Source organism: Doryrhamphus excisus, chromosome 2 (assembly GCF_030265055.1).
Source record: "Doryrhamphus excisus isolate RoL2022-K1 chromosome 2, RoL_Dexc_1.0, whole genome shotgun sequence".
In the NCBI taxonomy this organism is placed as follows: domain Eukaryota; kingdom Metazoa; phylum Chordata; class Actinopteri; order Syngnathiformes; family Syngnathidae; genus Doryrhamphus; species Doryrhamphus excisus.
In genome coordinates this window covers 18993228-19014260 of record NC_080467.1, presented here as the reverse complement: position 1 = coordinate 19014260, position 21033 = coordinate 18993228, and the positions used below count along the sequence as shown (strand labels likewise).

At 42.7% G+C, this 21033-nt stretch overlaps 4 protein-coding genes across 10 annotated transcripts in view; 1 reads left to right on the top strand and 3 right to left on the bottom strand.

Moving 5' to 3' along the window:
- si:dkey-247m21.3 (5-hydroxytryptamine receptor 4) overlaps positions 1-3424 on the bottom strand; it is a 34706-nt gene extending 31282 nt beyond the window's left edge. For 3 of the 4 annotated variants that reach the window (XR_009120253.1, XR_009120250.1, XM_058057315.1), the window contains exon 1: positions 3293-3424. The gene's annotated coding sequence lies outside the window, so the exon portion shown is untranslated. The remainder of the gene's footprint in view (positions 1-3292) is intronic. The other variant, XM_058057383.1, reaches the window with a different exon arrangement.
- Positions 3425-4007: 583 nt separating this feature from the next.
- inip (ints3 and nabp interacting protein) lies at positions 4008-7398 on the bottom strand. Of its 3 annotated transcripts, none has more exons than XM_058064561.1 (4): positions 6654-7398; positions 5626-5722; positions 4776-4863; positions 4008-4629 (listed from the first exon to the last, which is right to left on the bottom strand). In XM_058064561.1, the coding sequence occupies exons 1-4, from the start codon at positions 6676-6678 to the stop codon at positions 4570-4572; spliced, it is 270 nt and encodes an 89-aa protein (XP_057920544.1). In that variant the 5' UTR covers positions 6679-7398; the 3' UTR covers positions 4008-4569. The 3 variants fall into 3 exon arrangements, with proteins under 3 accessions (XP_057920544.1, XP_057920545.1, XP_057920543.1); XM_058064562.1 differs by having other exon boundaries at positions 4023-4668; positions 7162-7390; XM_058064560.1 differs by having other exon boundaries at positions 4036-4668; positions 6654-7387.
- Positions 7023-16879, top strand: snx30 (sorting nexin family member 30). The gene is made up of 9 exons (XM_058064557.1): positions 7023-7354; positions 9811-10026; positions 10850-10960; positions 11036-11194; positions 11680-11869; positions 13111-13310; positions 13384-13473; positions 13607-13759; positions 14953-16879. Exons 1-9 carry the CDS (start codon positions 7220-7222, stop codon positions 15028-15030), a joined length of 1332 nt encoding a protein of 443 aa, XP_057920540.1. The 5' UTR covers positions 7023-7219; the 3' UTR covers positions 15031-16879.
- On the bottom strand, positions 16564-20216 carry LOC131117448 (thymic stromal cotransporter homolog). 2 transcript variants are annotated; one of them, XM_058064554.1, is made up of 7 exons: positions 19537-20216; positions 18964-19134; positions 18687-18899; positions 18419-18590; positions 18259-18342; positions 18038-18194; positions 16564-17486 (listed from the first exon to the last, which is right to left on the bottom strand). In XM_058064554.1, the coding sequence occupies exons 1-7, from the start codon at positions 20020-20022 to the stop codon at positions 17411-17413; spliced, it is 1359 nt and encodes a 452-aa protein (XP_057920537.1). In that variant the 5' UTR covers positions 20023-20216; the 3' UTR covers positions 16564-17410. The 2 variants fall into 2 exon arrangements, with proteins under 2 accessions (XP_057920537.1, XP_057920538.1); XM_058064555.1 differs by having other exon boundaries at positions 18687-18893.
- Between the last annotated feature and the right edge of the window lie 817 nt (positions 20217-21033).

Genomic DNA, 21033 nt, shown 5'->3' with positions numbered 1-21033 from the left:
ATTGGACTGCATATTCAACAGGCCACGGCTACTTATTGTGGAGGGGGAATGACTTTTCCACGCTTCCAACAGCACGCGGGCATGGAAATGCATGCACGGTTGGAGCTCCACCGCACTCACTCAGTGGCTGAAGGTAATGACGAGTGAGGGGGTAATTGAGCGTGTTGAGCTAGTCACACAATACAGTGACCAGCTCAGTGTGTGGGATAGGAATGACTGGAATATAATGATGCTCTCTCTCTCTCTCTCTCTCTCTCTCTCTCTCTCTCACACACACACACACACACACACACACACACACACCACCATAAAGTACATGCACAACTGCAGGAAATAGAACATACAGTATATCCTGCCATTGTACATTTTTACTTTGGACTGATGGGTTGCTATAAAATAAGCGGCCAAAAGTAACATTTCTCCACACTGGAAAAATGTGTCTTAAATGAAATTACAGGCCGACGCCAGGAAACTGGTACACCTGGATTGACAAGGTCATAGAGGCATTCATTCAACAATAACTTCATTATTTTGCTTTTTTTTCTTTGTTGATGGTCATTCATTCATTCATTTTCCACCACTTACTCCCACGAGGGTCGTGGATGGTGCTGGAGCCTATCCCAGAGGCGGGGTACACCCTGGACTGGTGGCCAGCCAATCACAGGGCACATATAGACAAACAACCATTCACACTCACATTCATACCTATGGACTATTTGGAGTCGCCGATTAACCTAGCATGTTTTTGGAATGTGGGAGGAAACCGGAGTACCCGGAGAAAACCCACGCATGCACGGGGAGAACATGCAAACTCCACTCCATTCGTGTGCCGTGCAGCCCCTTATTTATACATTTATATATTCATGTTTTTTTTTATGTGAGAAGCAAAAAAAGCTGATGATGCAACTGCACAATAAAAGAGATTATTATTATTATTACCACATGTTCTACTGCTGATTACTAAAGAACAGAAAAAGGTAGAACCAAACAGTTTTTCTCTGACGAAAGATGGGTCTCCTAGCTGTGAGGCCTGAGTGCTAACCACTCAGCCGCCGTGTAGCCGTTAATGTTCATTTTGATGTTAAACTATAGCTTCTTTATATCAACAAAGTGTCATTAGTTAGTAAGCGCGGCTACATTTTAAAAAGTGGCTTTATTGTCAAAATATTTGAGGTATTTAAGGGTCAAAATGCATGCAGGACAAAAAAATGTGTGTATGCTGGCAGATCTGCTTGTATTGTTATTATCATTATCAGTGATACAACGAGTAGTTGCATTACTATCAAGTCTAAACATAGTTAAAGCCTCCATATGTGATGTGATTAGTCGATTGCATTGTCACACTAATATCTTATCAACCTGGTATAAAGAATTATTAGTTGATTTTTCTTCACGCTTCCATATTTCTAGCTTGCATGCGATTCAATTAATGCCATGTTTCCAATTAGTTCCAAAGTAAACTTCCCAGTTTACACTAGCCTGGAGTGATGGCATGCATGAGGCGCTGTTAGTTTGCTCAAATATCTAAAACACATCGACACACCTTGAAGGTGAACAGGGCAGACATCGGTACAGTACTGGTTATCACATGAAACACAAACACATCAGGAGCCCCCAAGGAGAATGTCATTTTGATGGGTAAAAAAAATAAAAAATAAAAAGACAAATATTTGCCAAATCTTGCAAAGACACCATAACTTTCAAAACACTTGTGAACAAACTAATTGGTTCGGCATCCTCTCTGCAACGGTCCGTTGAGGTGAAGAGGGAGCTGAATCCAAAGGCAAAGCCCTCCGTTCCTACCCTCACCGACGGTCATGAGTTTTGGGTAGTGACCAAAAGGATGAGATCGTGGGTACAAGCGGCTGAAATGAGTTTTCTCTCATCCTAAAAGGGCATCCAGGGGGTGTACTGCTCTGCCGAGAGAACATTATTTCAACGCCAAACTACAGAGTGCTTCTGGCTTCTTATGACTCCATCTGTGCCTTCATGGGACCTTGCATGAACTTTCAAACACTTAGCAGCTCCATTGCTATTTTCCTCATCACCAAAAGTACCAGTACCTTGTGTGGTTGGAAACGACAAAGTGACACACTACTGAGAGCGATGAAATGTCAGCTAGCAGGTGACAGATGACACCATACGTGGTTTGACAAAACAAACAAACGACATCAGGGGACTCTATTGGTGTCTCTTTGTTAGCCATCCAAACACGTCTACGACACACATGAACCAGCAGAAGTTCAGCTCAAGATCAAGCCCGGCATGATGGAACACCTTTATGAATGCAAGTTCAATTTAAGACAAGAAGAAGAAGAAGAAGAAGAGGCCTTCATGTGTGCACCAATGGAATTAAGAGCAGTCTACTAACTGCATGTCAAATATAGAACACACCTCCCAGCTCTTTTATAAGCACCTGTGCCGTACAAGTAGAACAGGGTTGTCCAACGTGCGGCCCCGCAGCCATTTGTGCCCCACAGCACATTCTAAAAATGTAATTTAACGAGAAAACAACAAATCTGCAGTAATATTAAAAGAATAAAGTAAAAAATATTGAGAACAAATTTGGAATCTAAGGAGAAAATGTCTGGAGAATAACATTGTGAGGAAAGATGACATCATTTTAGCAGCAAGAAGATCAAATATTAAAGAAAAAACTTAATGTAACATTATGAGAAAAACAAAAAACAAGTTGAAAAATTAGATGGCAGAAAAAGTTATGATAACATGGGAATAAAGTTAAAATATTATGAGGAAAAAAGTGAGAATATTTGGAGAACTCATTTCCAAGAAGAGAGTTTAAATAGTTTTAAATTAAAAAAATTAACACAAAACAAACAAGTTCAATTCTAACAAGAACATTTTTGTTTTGCAATTTTACGACAATAAAATCGCAACATAATAATAAAAGTTGTATTATTATGAGAAACAACCAAAACAAATTAAATCTGTGATTTTTGGAAAATTAGGTTGGGGAAAAAGTGAATTTTACTAATAATGCCCTCAAAGCTTTACTTGACTAAACATTCTGAGCATACATGTATATAAAATGACTGTACAGTATTCAGTGAAACTTCTTTAACCAACACAGCAACACAACAAGTGAATGAGTCGACCTAATGCACACTTAACCCCGTAGAACCCCTTCAGGGCCAGAGTACCGCTTAAAGAAGACGTTTCTATTGGGTTCTATTTGTCAATGCATCACATTCAAACTTAAATGGTTTCCTTCCTCACTCTAACCCTTTCCTCTATGGAGAACTCCCCAAGAAAGCCGGTGTGCGTTGCTCACCTGTGTCAGGCTCCTCGCCCCCGTTCCTCCGGTCCAGGTGCGCTGAGATGCTCTCATACTCCAGCTGGATTGTCCAGAACCTGCAGCCCAACGGAAGGTGGTATCCTGCCACAGAAAGAAAGAGACAGACCGAGACGAGAGAGAAAGCGAAAATAGAGGGAAAGTGAGTGTGGGGAGCAATGCTGCCATCTAGTGGTCATACAAAGCAGTGACGTTTAACAGCGCACCAACTAGTTTTCCATTTTTGCCAGTGTAAACGAATGTCAACTTTGTCAATGCAAAATGCTACTTCATGCTTTGTTGTCGTTTTATATAATATGGTTGGATGGAAGATAAAGGTCAGACGTAAAGAGCCAAATATATTTCAGTTATGGAAGCATTTTAGCAGTGCAAGTAAAAACTGCAATCATATTGAATTCCGTAGCTTCCGGTCATGTGTACTCTGCGTGATCGTTACAGATCGTTACAGAAGGCAAGATTAAAACTGTAAAAAAAAAATGAGAGGCTGGAGCGGACATGCATATTTTAACAGCCAGAATAATTGCAAAGGGTCCCACTGTGAAACAGAAGAGAATTGCCTATGGCACTGAGTTTCGACTAACGCTGACCGCCATTTGTGACTGCGACCCTTCTGAAATATTAGCTTTGACCATAAAATGTATTTTAAAAGAAAGAAAGCAGCCCAACAAACATGTCTGAGGACCACTTCAACAGAGTGCACTGCTGACATCTGGTGGCCACTCCGTGCAGTGCAACCTTCAATGATATGATATTTGACTGCAGGACAGTAAAGCTGGAGTCAGGCTTGTTTGTATGACTTCCTGATCAACAATAAGCAAAGAGTAAAAAAAAATGTGCAGTCGGTGCAACAAAAAATATATAGATAGGCAGAAATAAAGCACTATTATCATCCCTAATGCAATTATCATCAGTAGTGGATGTGTTCTCATGAGATTTGTAGGCAAGTGTACTTCCAGTGAAAGTGTCCATCACAGCTCCAATCCGCACTGAATGTTTTAAGATTTACAGATAAGCTTCTTGCTCATCAGGAATTTTTTATTACAATTTTATTATATAAACAGCATTACAAAAAATATGTATGGAATAATGAGTCCGATATATGGTCATCATGATGCATTCATATGACTGCATACATGGTATACAGTCTTCTACAGTGTATCCAACATGTCAGGGAAAAGCCTGAGATTTACGCCTTCACATCATAAGAGTCCACATTTCACAGAGCCTAAATATGAAACCTGGGTGTTGGCAAAGGGTCACGACTCGGGGTCCAGGCGTGGAATCACAGGGAGGATGAGGTTACCGAATGACGAGTCCTGAGTGATGAAGAAGCCTGATGAATGTGCGTGTGCATGCTGGGGGGGGGGGGGGGGGGACAGTACAAAATAGTTTCAGCATCTGTGCCTCGGGTAATCAAAGAACACTTTTTCGGCAAAGAGCTTCACAAAATAATGTGCCTCACCTGTAAGGCTGCTTTCTGCTGGGCAACAATGTGCTGCTGCTCTGCATTGTCCCGGAAGTCTTTCATATTGGGCCGAGATAAGGGGATGCTACAAGATGAATGGGAGCAGAGAGAGATGAGGTGTACCGTTATCGACCACTTCAAATACCTTTTACTACCACGATTCACATCCTCACAAAACAAACCATCATTTTTACTTCCTGCCGTAAGGACTTTTGAACATAGAATTGGCTTACTTGTCACACTTGTGTCTCATCATCGGGCGCTGTCTCTCAAATTGTGGTAGGAACATTTACGGGCTTGGGATCATTGCTCACCTATGTGTCTTTCCATTCATTCATTCATTTTCTACTGCTTATCCTCACAAGGGTCGCTTAACCTAAGGGTCAATTAACCTAGCATGTTTTTGGAATGCGGGAGGAAACCGGAGTACCCGGAGAAAACCTATGCATGCCCGGGGAGAACATGCAAACTCCACACAGAGATGGCCGAGGGTGGAATTGAACTCGGGTCTCCAAGCTGTGAGGTCTGCGTGCTAACCACTCGCCCGTCATGCAGCCCCATGTTGTCTTTTTACTCGAGTAAAACTTTAAAAAATGTTAAAATGGTGAAGGGAAAGCTAGTTGCTATTAGCTTGCAAACTAGTTCAACACAGTTGTTAGCCTTGAAACTGGCCAGAAATGCTACCTACCTACCTTTGGTTGTCACATGTACATCACACGTACTGAAGACGATTGTTTTGATGATGCGCTCCGCACACAAGAGTCAAAGGTGTGACAACTAACCCTGTTCTTCCCTGCTTCCATGGTTGTGATTTTTATGGCTATTTTTGTGGCTAATACCCCTGTACCTGGCTCCTGGAGTGGCCGTGGACTGACTCTGCATTAACCGTCTCCTCTCTTTCTCCAACTCAGCCAGGATTTGCACTCGGGCCTTATTCTGGAAGACTGTGTGGAGCCAGAGAGCAGAGAATTACTTTACATGCAACCCTTCCTTGATGGGGAAGACGGCGGGTGTTTCCACCACACGGACTGCTATGTGGCTTCTGGTTCCAACTGGGGAAGCCCACACTCAAGAAAAACATCTGAATCTGCTGCTGGACGGCCTGTGTCATGACCAGGCTGGTGTGCTTTCCAACAAAAAACTAAATCCCTTCAATGTGACAAATTTGTTGTGCAGAATGTTCTGTTTGTTTGTGATGCCCACAGCGTTAGCTATCCCATTAACTGTTACACGTATGTGAACCATCACCATTAGGTAGTGGCAAGACGTCCTGACCTTGGGGCATCTTCAAGGCTACCTCTACCCCTCTTCAACGTCCTTGGAGGCTGACCTATTCTTCTGCAGATATTTGATAAAACAATGGTACCAAATGTTATCTTAACAAAATGTATCTAGTACTACTCAAGTCCTAAATTATTTCTCCAATGTGTTTATCTGAGAGGAAACTCAAAAGTTGTCATCAGGAAAGCAGTTCAATGCTGTGTCTTCTTCAAAGCCCACCAGGTCATCTTGAAACAAACAATCTAATGTCATAAATAAATACAGTGCTACTTACAGACATCACAATAGTCCTATGACGTACCATACACGAAAACCCATGTGCAATGATGACGTCAGCGCTGACAATAATTTACGAAAAGTGTATAGATTTTAGTCTGTCAAAGGACAGAATTGATTTAAATGGATTTGGCACGATCTCCACAATATAAACCGATTTTTTGTGTCAGCTGGGATGTTTGTAGTGAGTCCATCAGTCCAAAGAGCACAGACGCCAAGATAATAACCCTACGCCTAATAGTTGGGGTTGCTACTGACAAAGAACTACGACTGAAAAGACACAACTGATGGCCATGCAGGCAAAAGGAGTAGCCTTACCCGGTCCTGGAGGATTGGCAGTCATATCGCCGACAAAACACTGAACGAATTGAGTGAATAAACGTATGTCGTTGGTTTATTTGCCTGCTTCTGTCTGTCCACCCGTCATTCCCGCTTGCCCGCGCACTGTGGTTGAGAACACCAGACTAGTGATTTCTCAGGGCGCCCCCCCATAAGGTGTCCGTGCTGATGCCTGACTAAAATGAGAAAAAGGTTAAAATTTCTATTCATGCTGGCGCACGAAAACATATGTATATATTTACCACACATATATTGTAAAATTGCAATATTCTAATCGCGATTTTAGATTAAAATGATTTTACGTTACCCAAAATACACATTTTCCGCGTCTCGGTGTCACAGACAGTGTTTACTTCCGGACTTTTTACGTTTAACCTCCGCAGCTGCGCCGTAGGGTTCAGCTCACTATTGGGACCAAATAGCGGCTCAAGGCTTCACTAGAAGACAGAGAAGCCGAGAAAAAAAGAAATACGTGATAAATTCTCACAGTAAACTGGACAGCCGTTAGCCTCCACTTCCAGCCAAGCCCCAGCGCCTGCCGCACGATGAGTGTCGGCGCTCCGCGAGGCCTGGCCAGCTCGGGGCAGAAGCACATCGCAGAGATTCTCCACCCGCTGTCCGCCGCCGAGGAGCCGCTCTCCCCGGGGCCAGATGTCAGCGTCACCGCTGGGGGCGACAAGGTAGGCTCGACCCCGGTTGTACCAAACCCTCTTCGGCGGTTCGAAAACGGACAGTTGAAGCAGCAGTTGTGCTTTAATTCAGTCATGTTTACTAACCTGTTGTTGATCAAAGCTATGGAGGGAAAGCTTTACAACTTACCAATTATGATAAACAGACATCACTGCGTCAAATATGATTCACATTGAATTGTCTGTAGCGAGAGGAAAACCTTTTATGATGAAAACAACATAGTAACTTAAGCTATAGCTTACACAATTGAAATTAACATTAATATAAAGTTATACTTACAAACACTTACAAACCCAGCAGTTTGTCGCCATCATGCACGCTTGAGGCACTTTTAACAAAAAAGTATTTTGTTTTATTCAATATTGTATCCCAGTAATCATGAAGTGGTGTCCAAAGTCCATCCCAGGGATCGTTTGGAGCCTATAGCTTGGTTTTTGTTGGCCTGTGGCATATTTGTCTAAAAAATAACAACCCATTAAATACAGAATGTATTAGAAAATTACACAATAAATGAGCAGTACAGGCGGCTTGATGATTTACAGCTGCAATAAATGGTACTGATTTGATTTGGTTCATTCTTATTGCTGTTACAATTGCTGCATGACGACAACAGGACACTCCCAAGGGTAACTTGAAAAGTTTAGGACAGTTGATGGCCACAAGATGCCAATCAATAGATTGTGGCTGGGATTGAAAAGAGCTGTTTGTGGCCGATCCTGATGCAGCCTTACAAGAGTTTGAGCTGTTTTGCAAGGAGGAATGGCATCTACTGAATAACAACCCAATGGGGGTGAATACTTATGCGGTTGTTTACTTTAAAGTATACATTTTTAATGACATACGTGACACGTGATATGTGATTGGACATAAAAGGAGCTGTTGATAAATATTGATATTGATAAAATATTGTCAAAAAAACCTAAATTAACCACGATGTAATTTATAAAAGCAATAAAAGGCACAAATGTCCGAGGGGGTGAATATTTTTTGCCACAAATAGTAAACACTTGTGCAGTCTGCGTGCATTACATTGAATGGTTAAAGTGCAGTGCATACAAGAGAAGTCCAGGAGATAAACGTTTGTGTGTATTACATAGTATGTGCAGTGGAATGTGTGCACATAACAGGGTGCTGGGGAATGTGGGGTTATGAACAATGATAAGGGCCACACACACACACCAAAAAAAAAATTATATTTATATACAATTTGGATAATGAGGAAATTGTACTATCTTGTATTTTGTATGGAGTCAACTATAACTGCTTAGTTATAGTGTGTTTTCGGAACACACATTTGCAGAATATCGAGGTGGACCCTGCATTTACGGAATGTGGCCCTCATGGGAAAACCCTTTCTGTGATAGGGACACCCTGTTTGCCATATCTACCCATCGGAGTAACACTTACGACAAGCAAATGTGCAACAAAGATGTTAATTTTATGCCAGTATGACAGCTCTACAAAGACACTATCAGCTCTTTTAAAGAAACAAACTCAATTCTGGATTTTCCCAGAGTGTTATTTTGTGCCTGAGCATGACTTCTGTGGAGTGAGTGAGTGGCCTGGTTGTGATGCAATGATGCAAGGCAATGCAATTATGTGGGCTGTGATTACAAGCTTAAGGTTTTGCACCGCAGTGTAAAAAAAAAAACACACACTCAGAACCTGAGAGGAGGGAAAGAGTGAAGCCGTGAGACTGTGACTGCCGTGGCGTGTTCAAGTGGGGACACTTACTGTTGGGAGACTGTATATTGAAATCGCTCAGGAGTGAAAGTGACCATGTTGGGGTGAAACAAAAACACCTAAACAATAAAACACGTTTGCGGAAGTGGAAGATGTAATGCATTTTACTTTTTAGCAACTGTGCAAAAATGAAGTTAGTTGGAACTATTGCCAGAATAACATCTAATTTGTGGTTTCATTGTAAACTTTATGACGACATGTGACAAACGTGATGTAAAGACTAAACACACCTCACATTCTTTTCTTTTATTATTTATTTTATTATTATCTACTATAGCCATGTTGTACATATATTGTGAAAAAGTCATGCAGTGTTCAATTTCACTGATGTTATGTTTTTTGTCTTCCTTTTAAGTAGTAGCACCACAAGACGCAAAAAGACCAAGACAAAGCAAATGTGGAGTTAATTATTTTTTGAGTCTATGGGGAAAAACTGCAATAACATAGTGTTCTCTTTGGCTATAATGGGATGGTGTTATTGTGGTGTACAGTGCAATGTTCGGCTTCAGCCATCATTCAGTTAGGGCGACTATGCAGATGTTGTGTCACATGATGCATGGTGCGAGCACACAGCCGTGACCCCAACAAGAGACTCATTCACGGCGACAAACAACTGAATCAGCATTTGTCTATCGCCTCTTTGTTTTTGCCCTTCCTCTTCTTGAGGCTTTCTAAAAAATATATAAAATATCTGTGCTCTCAGGAGGCAGGGCTGTCCAATGGCACGCCGGTGGACACGCCGAGTCCCGCCTCTGCGTCCTCGCTCTTCAACAGGCTGCAGCTGGATGACGACCTCGAGTCCGACCCACGGGACTACTACACCGCCACCGAAACCCGTGACCTGTTTGTCACGGTGGATGACCCAAAGAAGCACGTGTCCACCATGGAGACCTACATCACCTATAGAGTGTCCACCAAGGTCTGTTCATGGCTTTTAAGCCTGAGAATCGTCTGTGTTAAATCATGAATTTTCCGCATAAGAAACAAGAGAAATGGGGGTGCACCATCAATTTGAGGAGTTTCACATTTCACATGCTACTTGCACCAAATGATCAAACCTGATCAGCCACATGAAACGTCAGCACTGTTACTGCACATGTGGCCCGGTGCTTGTCTCTATCGCCGCAGCACTTGGAAAAATGCAAAACTTTTGCCAGAGACGACCCGAGGGCTAAAGCGCTCTATGGTTTCATGAGGGAACAATGGCGCTAGACGACCAGCCCTTCACCGTCGATGAAGATACACGCTTAAAAGTGTTTAGTTAATAGTTGTGATATCATAACAATGGTGCTTCACTTTTTACGCCCCGCTTCTCAGCCTCTCACCGCGCGAGCCGCTTCTACGCCTTGATGAAGGAAGCTGAGTCAGAGAAGCTGCCAGCAGCCACCCTGATGGCGTCATGGCGACCGTTGCTGTGTGCACTAGGGTGCTTAGGGTGAAAGGCCTTATACAAATATCACGGTCAAATATGAAGGCACAGTGTTAATTAGGACAGCCTGTGTGAGTTTTTTTTTTTTTTTTTTAACAGTGGTCTGTCAGCACTACATTTTGAGTAGCAGTTGATATGGAAAGTGAACACACCCCTGTTAATACTGAAAAAAATATTTATGTGATCTTTACCCCATACCACTCTCTTTCCCAAAAAACAGTATCAATGGAAAACTCCGCAGAGAAAAAAAGTTATCTAACCAGAGAAAAAATGACATGACTAATGTTAACGGGCTCGTGTGTCTTCCCTCCAGACGACACGGATCGAGTTTGACCTGCCCGATTATTGCGTGCGCCGCCGCTATCAAGACTTTGACTGGCTGAGGATCAAGCTGGAGGACAGCCAGCCCACCCACCTCATCCCCGTAGGTGACCACATCCACGCTGCCCTCCTTTCAAAATGCAAAACCGCCGTTCACCTTGTCCCTCTCCTCTTTCAGCCTTTGCCGGAGAAGTTTGTGATGAAGGGCGTTGTGGATCGTTTTTCGGAAGAGTTTGTGGAAACGCGCATGAAAGCACTGGACAAGTTCCTCAAGCGGGTCGCCGACCACCCGGTCCTCTCCTTCAACCCACATCTTAACGCTTTCTTGTCTGCCAAGGTGAGACAGCTGGAGTTCACTGCAATCCATTTTAATGCAACAAAAACTGTTTTGCAGACGTCAGCTGCAACAATAAATCAAGTCGACTGCTGATGCACTAAAAAAAAAAAAAGAAGTAGCAAATCCTGAATAAATTTGCTAGACTTTCCCAGCACAAGTAGACAAATGACCTCTCTGAAGGCTATAAAGTGGTCATCAATCAAATCGTCCATTTCCTTGTCAAATGCTCACATGTAATTTAGGTCATTTGGCTCTTGGTCACATTACATTGCCCCAGTTGGGACGCCTCTCATGGATCAGGGAACTATGATGCGTGATAAACTACAAAAAGCAATAAAATGAATGGATTCTCTCACCCAGAGACATTATTGAAAGCAGTGGATTAAACCATATTCAATTTGACAATGTGATTACATATGACACATGCACCCCCTGCCGTACGTTTCTTGATTCTATGCAATTCTCAACCTGCGATGTGTCGCCAGGACCTAAACAAGCGTCAAGGTCTGGCGCTGCTCACCAAAGTGGGCGAGTCGGTGAAGCACGTGGCCGGAGGCTACAAGCTGCGGGCGCGACCGCCCGACTTCTGCGCCATGGGAGAGTACCTGGACACCTTCAGCCAGAAACTTGGCACCATCGACCGCATTGCTCAGAGGATCCTCAAGGAGCAGTCAGGTAACCGACCGAGTCGGGACGTCTGAAGCCATTTTCCAGCCGCAAGTCTCACGTTACTAGCATATGTTGCCAATTTTGGGATAAGAGAACATAATTAACAGACTTATTTTTACAATTATGAGATAAATTGCATTCAAATTGGCGTAAAATTTCATAATTGGTCACTCACGGCTGGCTGGAAGCATGTGCGTTCAGGCACACACACACACACAAAAGCAAATTTCGAAAGGCAATGAAGAATTTGCAGTCATGATGTTGTTAGGCTAATTTGTTCCAGACCTGACCGTGATTAGTCAATGTCCACAAAGTAGGATTCCTTATTTATGAATCCAATATTTTCATGGTTCGAGCATTGAAAATCTCTTTACTAAATGTGTTTTTTCACATTATTAGAACCCTCCGGACATGAAATAACACCCCAATTATTGTGTTGATGTTACGGTGCTCGTGTGTGACAGGAAGTAACCTTTGGGGACAATAGTTGAGTTTTAGTTACTATAGTACTAACTCTAACCAAAGCATAATGTTGATCCAATTAATACATTACAGAAATATGTCTAATTCAATGATAGTTTTACATGTAGAAAACAATAAAAAATAGATATAAATACATATAAATGTTGAATGAAAGGGGAAAATAAACACCTTCACTGAAGATATTTGTCAACTTAGAACCTGAAACAAAAGCCTGTTGTTTTGGCTATCAAGTCTGGTGTTTGTGTGTCTCACCGAACATTACAGTCACATGCATGTGATCCTACTCAGAGTCGGAAGACTGTGGGAGCAGCACGTTCGAAAGTTAGTGCCATCCAGGCAGTCACTCTCTGTGAAATGCATACTTATTTTTACACTTGTATGCTAGGTCAACAGTTTGCATTTGACCTCAGCGGTTCCAGAGGATAAAAAGACATCTTATTAAACTAAACGCAACAGAAAGTGAGTAGTGAGGTATCTTGTTTTTTTCCCTTGACGAGCCCAGCAAGATTAGTTGTGTAGTCTGCAGCTGAAGTTAGGAAGCTGCTTTTCACACATTTGATGTTGTGAAACAGGAAGCAACAGAAAGACAAGCACAGCCTTTTTACCCCTTCAGTCCTGTCAGCTGTTTGCTTGGCTTTGTTTTCTGTGGGCCTCATCCTCCTGCATATACGTACTGTTCAATGCTCATTGTTGCCTACTCATGATATTTAGATCATCTGCAGTCAACAAATACTTTTGGTCTGTCCTCCTCTCACGTCCACTAGAGTATCTAGCCGAGCTACGCGAGTACAGCACCGTGTACTCCAGCTGGGCGGCTTCGGAAGAGGAGCTGCAGCGCCCGCTGGAGGGCGCGGCGAGCTCCCTGACGACGTCCTGCGGGGCGATGGACGACCTTAGTGAGAGCATGAGCCAGGACTTCCTGCCTGTGCTAAGAGAGTACGTCCTCTACATCGAATCCATGAAGGTGAGAGAGATTGATTTGAATGGGCGAACATTCCACTCTCGTCTAGACTTGAATGTGTCAACCGGATTTTCAGAATGTTTTGAAGAAACGTGACCAGAGTCAGGCGGAGTACGAGGGACGACTAGAAGCGGCCATACAGCGCAAACCAGAAGACAGAATGCCGGTAAGCATCTATTTTGTTGTGTCAGTTCAAATGAATCTGGATTAATCTCAGTGTTTACCTGCCCTACCCTAGCATTTAGCATGTAGCTCCCTCAGGACCCCTGAAGCACTAGTCCTTCTGTATCCCACTATAGATGCCGGCTGAGGTGGAGCGGTGCCAAGACAAAATGGAGTGTTTTAATGCCGACTTGAAGGCGGACTGGGAGCGCTGGCAGAGCAACAAGCGACAAGATTTCAAGCAGCTTCTGAGCGGCATCGCTGATAAGAACATCAACTACTATGAGAAGGTACGCTGCAATGCAGTTGTTTTTACATGTAGGACCGGCTTTCAACAGTTTTACTTGTTCTTGGCCTAAATTAATCATTTAAGCATAAACATTGATAAATGAACTGGACTAAAATACAAGGCAGAAGAAGCTTTCTAATTGTGAATGGAGTATTCCATTAGCTGTCAGTAATTGTTCTAGCACCAGACGTTCATTTTCTATCGCTTGTCCTCACGAGGGTCACAGGGGTGCTGGAGCCTATCCCAGCTTTTTCGGGCAAGAGGCGGGGTACACCCTGGACTGGTGGCCAGCCAATCACAGGGCACATATAGACAAACAACCATTCACACTCACATTCATACCTATGGACAATTTGGAGTGGCCAATTAACCTAGCATGTTTTTGGAATGTGGGAGGAAACCGGAGTACCCGGAGAAAACCCACACATGCACGGGGAGAACATGCACACTCCACACAGAGATGGCTGAGGGTGAGATTGAACTCGGGTCTCCTCGCTGTGAGGTCTGCGTGCTAACCACTCGTCTGCCGTGCAGCAGTGACTATTTATAATAATCCTAATAATAACACAGGTTACACAACTCAACCTCACTCAACTCACACAACATCACTTCCTGTTCTCTCGCCACTTTAGGGTCCATTAGGGGTACACATTTACCGTGACACTGTAAGAGCAGGGGTTTTATGTACATTTTAAATTGCTTAGTTACTCTTATTTTGTCTACTATTGTGGGTAGTAAGAGTGTAAAGCCATTTAAAGCTGCCATTGCAATACACTGGTGAGACAATATCCACTGCAGGAAGTATGCTGTCCAGGAAAAAAAAAAGAGTAGGAGTGACGTCTTTCATGTGGCCCTATTGTCTGTTAAAAGTCCAGAAAAGGCTGTGTGCATAGTGTGCATAGAAAGTTTAATAGGACCAACCTCATCGTACATTTAGAGCAACGTAACACAGAAAAGAGCCTGCCCCCGTCACTGGTGAGTAATGTCTGGTTTAAACGCTTGACTGAGCACCAGAAACCACGCTATATTATGCCTAGCTGCCACTACATCGTGGATCAAACTATACCCCAATGAGTTGCTGACTTGTTCTCTGAGTAAATGACTTTTCTTACATTCCAAAGAAAGTATGTATGTTTCATGCTGACATTAGAAAAGGTTGGACGCTCTAACTCCACGTGGTTATTTCCTCTGAAGTGCCAAGCAGCATGGGAGTCGCTCATAACGATCCTGCAGGACAAACAGACTGACGACCAAACCAGTGAGACGGACTGAAGCATCGTATCACGCTGGCCCGTTCGATATCGTCTCACATTCTTTGTCACGCCAAGAAGGGCCAAGGACCGGGGACACTGCAGGATTTTTGTCTCGCTGTTGTCTCCCGAGATGACATTATCAAGATTGGAGGCAATGACAGTGACCACTGGGCAAGCAGTGACATGCTATGTACAGACATTCTTTTTTATGTTGTTGCTTTTTCCCTTTTTCTACTTCACGTCACCTGCTAACAGTTGCCAATGCTCCTTGTTTAACCACAAGCTAAGGAAGTGGTGTTTCTTTCAGTCTTGTTCCTACTTTAAGTTTGACACAAAGGGTACTTATGTTTACAACCTCAATTTCCCCCCCAAATGTCTACACTTACCATTCTTAAAGATTGTTATCCAAAGGTTCAAACGTGTTTTTTTTTACTTCCAGTTATGTTTGATTACTTCAGAAATCCATTTGCAGACACCTGAAACCTGCCTCTGTGTTTCACAACGCGCCCTTGGAGATTCCGCGGCAGTTTTGTGTAACAACCCCACCGTCTGATTCCCATTTGCTCCCCATCCTTCAGTTAACACGGGACAGCGAGCAGCTTTTAGCAATGACGACGACCCCCCCGCCCCCCCAGACCCACGACTAGGGTGTTTTGAGTTGAAGGCTGAGCTCCATCAGGGGAGCGATCGATCTCGGCCTTCAATTGGTTTGAGACTAAATCACTCTTGCTAATTAGAAAATCTCGTCGAGTTTGTCACGTCTGCTGTGGCTCCAGGGAAAGGAACCCGATAGGTACAATCAGTTTAAATGTAAAACAGTGGTTGGGGTGCAATAGTGACGCCTAGTGGCAAAGGAGGGATTAGCAATTGTCTCTTGCCAATGCATCTGTGGGATTTCTTTCTTTCTGTTGTGGAGTTTGAAGCGGTGAAAAAACTTTTAAATTAAGTGCATATGATTACAAATATTTATCTGTTCAGTTCTAACAACAACTGAAAGAACATACACAAACTAGAAAAATAATATATATTTAGATAATTCACATTTTACCAACAATAACTTTTTTTTTACAGTAGCACTTGTGCTGATGCTAAATGTTTTTAAGTATTGCAGTAATTGGATTTAAAGGTACAGCTCAGGGATAATGAGCCTTGCCCCTGCCAGATGGCTTTTATTCTAAGAAATAATAAAACTTAAGATCATACAGCAGAGGTACACGGATGTTGACAAATCTAGTTAAATAAACGCAGCAAGTATTATTTTATTTTATTTTATTTTTTTACAAAAGAGCTGATAAACAGTTTTGTTTACTTTTTGTGTTTATGTTCTGTTTAATTTATCTCAAAGGTTTTGTTTACAAGTCAGGTCAGTTTGTCAAAATGTTTAAGATGGGATGAGACATTTGCAATAACAATAATAAGCTAGTAAATTTACAAAACAATGTTTTGTGCTTGTACTGAGCCCTAGTGAAGCTCCACACAAATGCCTGCTGATTCACTGCACTATACAAACCCGCCCCCTTTTTATGACTCCTCCCCCTTTAAGACATGGCAACTTTGCATTGTGACAACTCTTGTTTTTTTTTTTTTCATGAATCCACAAATGGGACAAGATGACAGCTAATTCATATAAGAATGTAAAGAGCAAAAAAACTAAGCCCAAATGTCCCGTCATAACAATCACAAGATGATCAATCTAACTTATTGAAAGAAGTATTAATACCTTCAGTTCTTTTGTTTGCCAGTTTTTACATATTGTACACTTGAACATATATAAAGCTTGTATATTGATGTTGTTTTGATGCAATTATCTTTACCTCAAATTATTTTTGGGATATATTGGACCAATAATAAAATTGATTTGATAGTCATCTGCTCATCTTTAAAAAAAAATGCTATAACCCAGCTGTTTTCGGGCGAGAGGCGGGAGGATAAGCGGTAGAAAATGAATGAATGAATATGCTACATATGCTGACACATTATATATGTTATGTTTACTGCCATGTTTGCATGAATCACCAACTTCACACAGCTTATATATGAATTATAATATATATAAATAATAAATAAAAAGTCTCAAGGATCACTTATATGTAACTGAGTGATAAACAATACATATAGCAACTTCTGATCAATCCAAATCAATTTCAGAATGAAAATAATATACAGCTTTAAGCTCCACCCATTTCGGATTAAACCACACCCACTCATTCTGAATACAAATAGAATACAGATAATTTAGATGGGTGAACATATACAGATAGTGGCGTACTCGCTCATCTCTAGTACTACGTCTCCGCATGTTGTTTGCATTGTTTACATCAAGTGCTTGTTTAAACACACACCTCGTTTCCTCAGCTCCCCTTTTCCTGTAGTGGCTTTATCTTATGAGCAAGTGAGATTCAGTTCTCCTTTTCCACTTGACACTTTTCAGTCTCCTCGGAAGGTCCCTGCTGAGACAACCTGCATCCCACAGCACTGCAAGGAGGATAATATGCAAGATAGTATAGTAAGATAAGATAGTAGGTTTATCAATAGGTTTGTCAATTTTAACATTTCAACACAGAAATGAATACAGATGTGAATTTTCAAGCATTTTTATGACGATCCAGAAAAGGCCTTTTCTGGACCTTTGGAAGAACATCCATCCATGCAATCCCTACCAAGAATAGGATTTACAGTATAGATGTTAAAAAGGGGCTGCACGGTGCTCGAGTGGCTAGCATGCAGACCTCACAGCTAGGAGACTCGAGTTCAATCCCACCCTCGGCCATCTCTGGGTGGAGTTTGCATGTTCTCTCATGTTTTCTCCGGGTACTCCGGTTTCCTCCCACATTCCAAAAACATGCTAGGTTAATTGGCCACTCCAAATTGTCCATAGGTATGAATGTGAGTGTGAATGGTTGTTTGTCTATATGTGCCCTGTGATTTGCTGGCTGATGTCCAGGGTGTACCCCGCCTCTCGCCCGAAGACAGCTGGGATAACCTTCAGCACCCTGTCAGAAAATGAATGAATGTTAAAAAGATACCTGATGGGTATCATTGCCAGAACTGCCAGTATGCTGGAGAGCATAAAGATGAAGCCCGGGAACCAGTCCAATGTCCTCTGGTAGAGTTTAGTAAAGGCGGGGATGTACGCCAGGGCAGCAAGCCTCAGAGCCAGCTGCAGGGTGGTGAGAGTGATGCCTGATGGGAAGAAGGTGGAGACAACACAAGGGGGCGCTCATGCATATGAGAACATGCAACTCACCCCATGAGGATGCTGGAAACTGTTGTGAGAGCAGTGACCTGATGGTGGGCATTGGGATGAGCCCAAAGAGGCTGAGTGAGCGGGCTGTGGGGAAAGTCATTAAAAAGTCATTTAAAAAAAAAAAAACCAATTGCGCAGAATAATAAGAACCACGTCTTACCGATGTAGAACATGTAGGTCACGGTGACGAAGCTTGTGAAATAAATTCCGCAGGCAAATGAGAGCATGCCGATGAGAATGAGCGCCGCATCACTCATGCAACGACGGAAAATAACGGCACCCAGGTAACTGGTTAGGAAGATCACAAAGCCTGCTGCATTCCCATAACCAACCTGAAGGCGTAGAGTTCAATTTGTCCTAAACCTGATCTGAACAACACTGCTTGTTGGAAATGAATCTTTCATCACAAAAGAGGCCGGAAGTGTCACCTGTGCGGCGTTCCAATGGAGCGGCTCTTTTATGACAAAGATGCCCAGGATCTCAACGGCTCCACCCACCGAGGACGCGTATATGACAGCAGCTGCAAACAGCAGAACCATGTTCACCTTGTTCTTAGTCAAAGACGTCTCCTCGGGAACACGACTGGAGGAGTGAGGGAGGAGCTGGCTGCTCTCATCAGGTTGGTTGGCCACTTGCTGTACCTTTGCAAAGTTAGGGAAACGTCAATAATAGCAATGTCACATCCAAATACAAATGTCCACTGACCTGCAGCAGAAATGTGGCATGCACGAGGCTCAGAAGGTGGAGAATTGTGCAAACGGAGAGCAGGACAGTTCCGTGTCCCACTCTGGAGCTGTAGAGCAAGAACACGTGACCGGACAGCACACTGCCGAGCAGGCCTGCAGCTCCATACATCAGCTCTACTCTCATCATGACCTGCATTTTATAAACAGTAACACCCATGCTGCTGTGATGCTGTTATGGGCTACACCTGGACTTACAGTACATTGCCTGTAAAAGCAGCTTTGTGTACAAAACACATAAAATACTGCAATAAAAACACTAAATATGAGAATTAGACAAACAGTAACCACAAAGATATTATGACATCGGAGCAGATCCTTTAACATGTTCAAGGATAATATAGCGACCTGGACCACATCCAGTTATTTGTAGTGTTTAGAGTTTTGTGATTTCCAACACTCAGCGAAGCCATGAACGTGACAGTCCTGCCTATGTGTGTTTGGACGGAGGAGGCGCAACATGTACATATACAAATACAATACCACAGCGCCATCTGCTGTATCAGTAGAGAATTGTGTCATGCGTTTCTCTGACCTGTGAGCGAGTTTCAGTGGTTGAGGAGAGCGACGCCAATGTCATCACGCCGGGCCAGTAAGCACAGAATCCCCCGGACACACCGAAGACAACCGCCGCCCCAAACATCACCTGAATGGGGAGGCGGAGAATAACCACCAATAGGAGGGAGACGCTGGACAGCAGATACCCACATAAGGGCACCACGATTGGGGCTCTTCTCCAGCCGCGGTCGCCTGCCCTGGCAAGGAGTAGAGCGGACACTATCGGCATCAGCTGGACGATGAGGTTGTATGCCATGTAAAAGTCCGCCATGGCTCTCTGTTGGTTCTCCTCTCGGGAGGCAGGGGTGCCCGTGGCGGGGTCGGTAGTGTTGGCACACCTGTCCTTGACCACCATCAGCAGGGCGGTGTTGAACAAAGAGGTGCCCAGCTGCTCGAGCACGACGAGCGGCTCAACGTGGCGGAAAACCGCCAAAACGCTTTGGCAACAATTCGGCGTCACCATGTTTCATTTAATAGACAAAACCAAAACTATAGAGACACAAACTGAATAAATTACGCAGTCAGGGAAGTTCAAGAGCTTAGGTGGGAAGGTTTCACTTCCGCATCCAAGTATGGTACTTCTCCAACTACTTTCAGCTCAAATGTGTCCAGTTGTTTGTTGTTTTCATCGAAGTCGTCGTAGAAGTATTACGGTAATCTAATAAATACATACATCTCAGATACAATGATGACTAATAAACTATGAACAATAGTCATTTAACAACAATAAATACATACACAATGAAAGCCCTGTGCAGGCACATACACTGATGGGTATGACAAAAATTATGGATAATAAAACAATTCTATACACATTGCTGCCACGCACGTGCAGCAAAATAAGGATAACCAAAATACTGTATTGACCTAAACAATGTATAAAACAGTATTCATCTGCCCCGAAAAGTCTCTAAATAATATTTAGTGCATGACCAATTAGTATTTTACTGATATTGAAAGCATGATTTCAAAACTATATATACATATTCTCTAAAAATATGGATCTCCTATTCACACAGTACTGTATATCCAGGTGAATGGTGGCATTAGAAAGACGCCTCAGTATGATTCATTGCAGTTTTTTGACAGTTCCAATCAAAACTGAGCATGAAAGCATGCAAGAGCATTGTTTTTAACTCGCAAAGAGATATATAATATATACGTTAACCAGCTAAGTATAGTTGAAAAATGTGTCTGTCATTTTAAAAACCTGTTAAGAATTTGTTACACAAATAAACCACTCAATTTATGTCCAGGTTTTTTGTATTTAATGAGAAAATATTCATAATATGTATAATAAGCCAATAAATGTGAGCCGTACAAGTGCTATGGAGCACAATATGAACATACAAGTGGTTAACATAAGGACAGAGGTTATACATTATTTGTGTCATAAGATTGCATCATCATCATCATCATTACACACACAGAATGATCAAATGATAAATAAATCATCTCTGCATCAGGAATTCAA

Bases quoted from the DNA above. Each gene is read 5' to 3' on its own strand.
- LOC131117448 (XM_058064554.1), bottom strand. From the start codon at position 20,022: ATGGTGACGCCGAATTGTTGCCAAAGCGTTTTGGCGGTTTTCCGCCAC. The intron at 18,900-18,963 runs GTCAGTGGACAT...AACTTTGCAAAG, and splicing joins ATGCCACATTTCTGCTGCAG to GTACAGCAAGTGGCCAACCA. The intron at 18,195-18,258 runs GTGAGTTGCATG...TCTTCCCATCAG, and splicing joins GTTTCCAGCATCCTCATGGG to GCATCACTCTCACCACCCTG.
- snx30 (XM_058064557.1), top strand. From the start codon at position 7,220: ATGAGTGTCGGCGCTCCGCGAGGCCTGGCCAGCTCGGGGCAGAAGCAC. The intron at 11,195-11,679 runs GTGAGACAGCTG...ATGTGTCGCCAG, and splicing joins ACGCTTTCTTGTCTGCCAAG to GACCTAAACAAGCGTCAAGG. The intron at 11,870-13,110 runs GTAACCGACCGA...CACGTCCACTAG, and splicing joins GATCCTCAAGGAGCAGTCAG to AGTATCTAGCCGAGCTACGC.
- inip (XM_058064560.1), bottom strand. From the start codon at position 6,678: ATGACTGCCAATCCTCCAGGACCGG. The intron at 4,864-5,625 runs GTACAGGGGTAT...TTCATCTTGTAG, and splicing joins ACGGCCACTCCAGGAGCCAG to CATCCCCTTATCTCGGCCCA. The intron at 4,669-4,775 runs GTGAGGCACATT...CCCCCCCCCCAG, and splicing joins AGCAGAAAGCAGCCTTACAG to CATGCACACGCACATTCATC.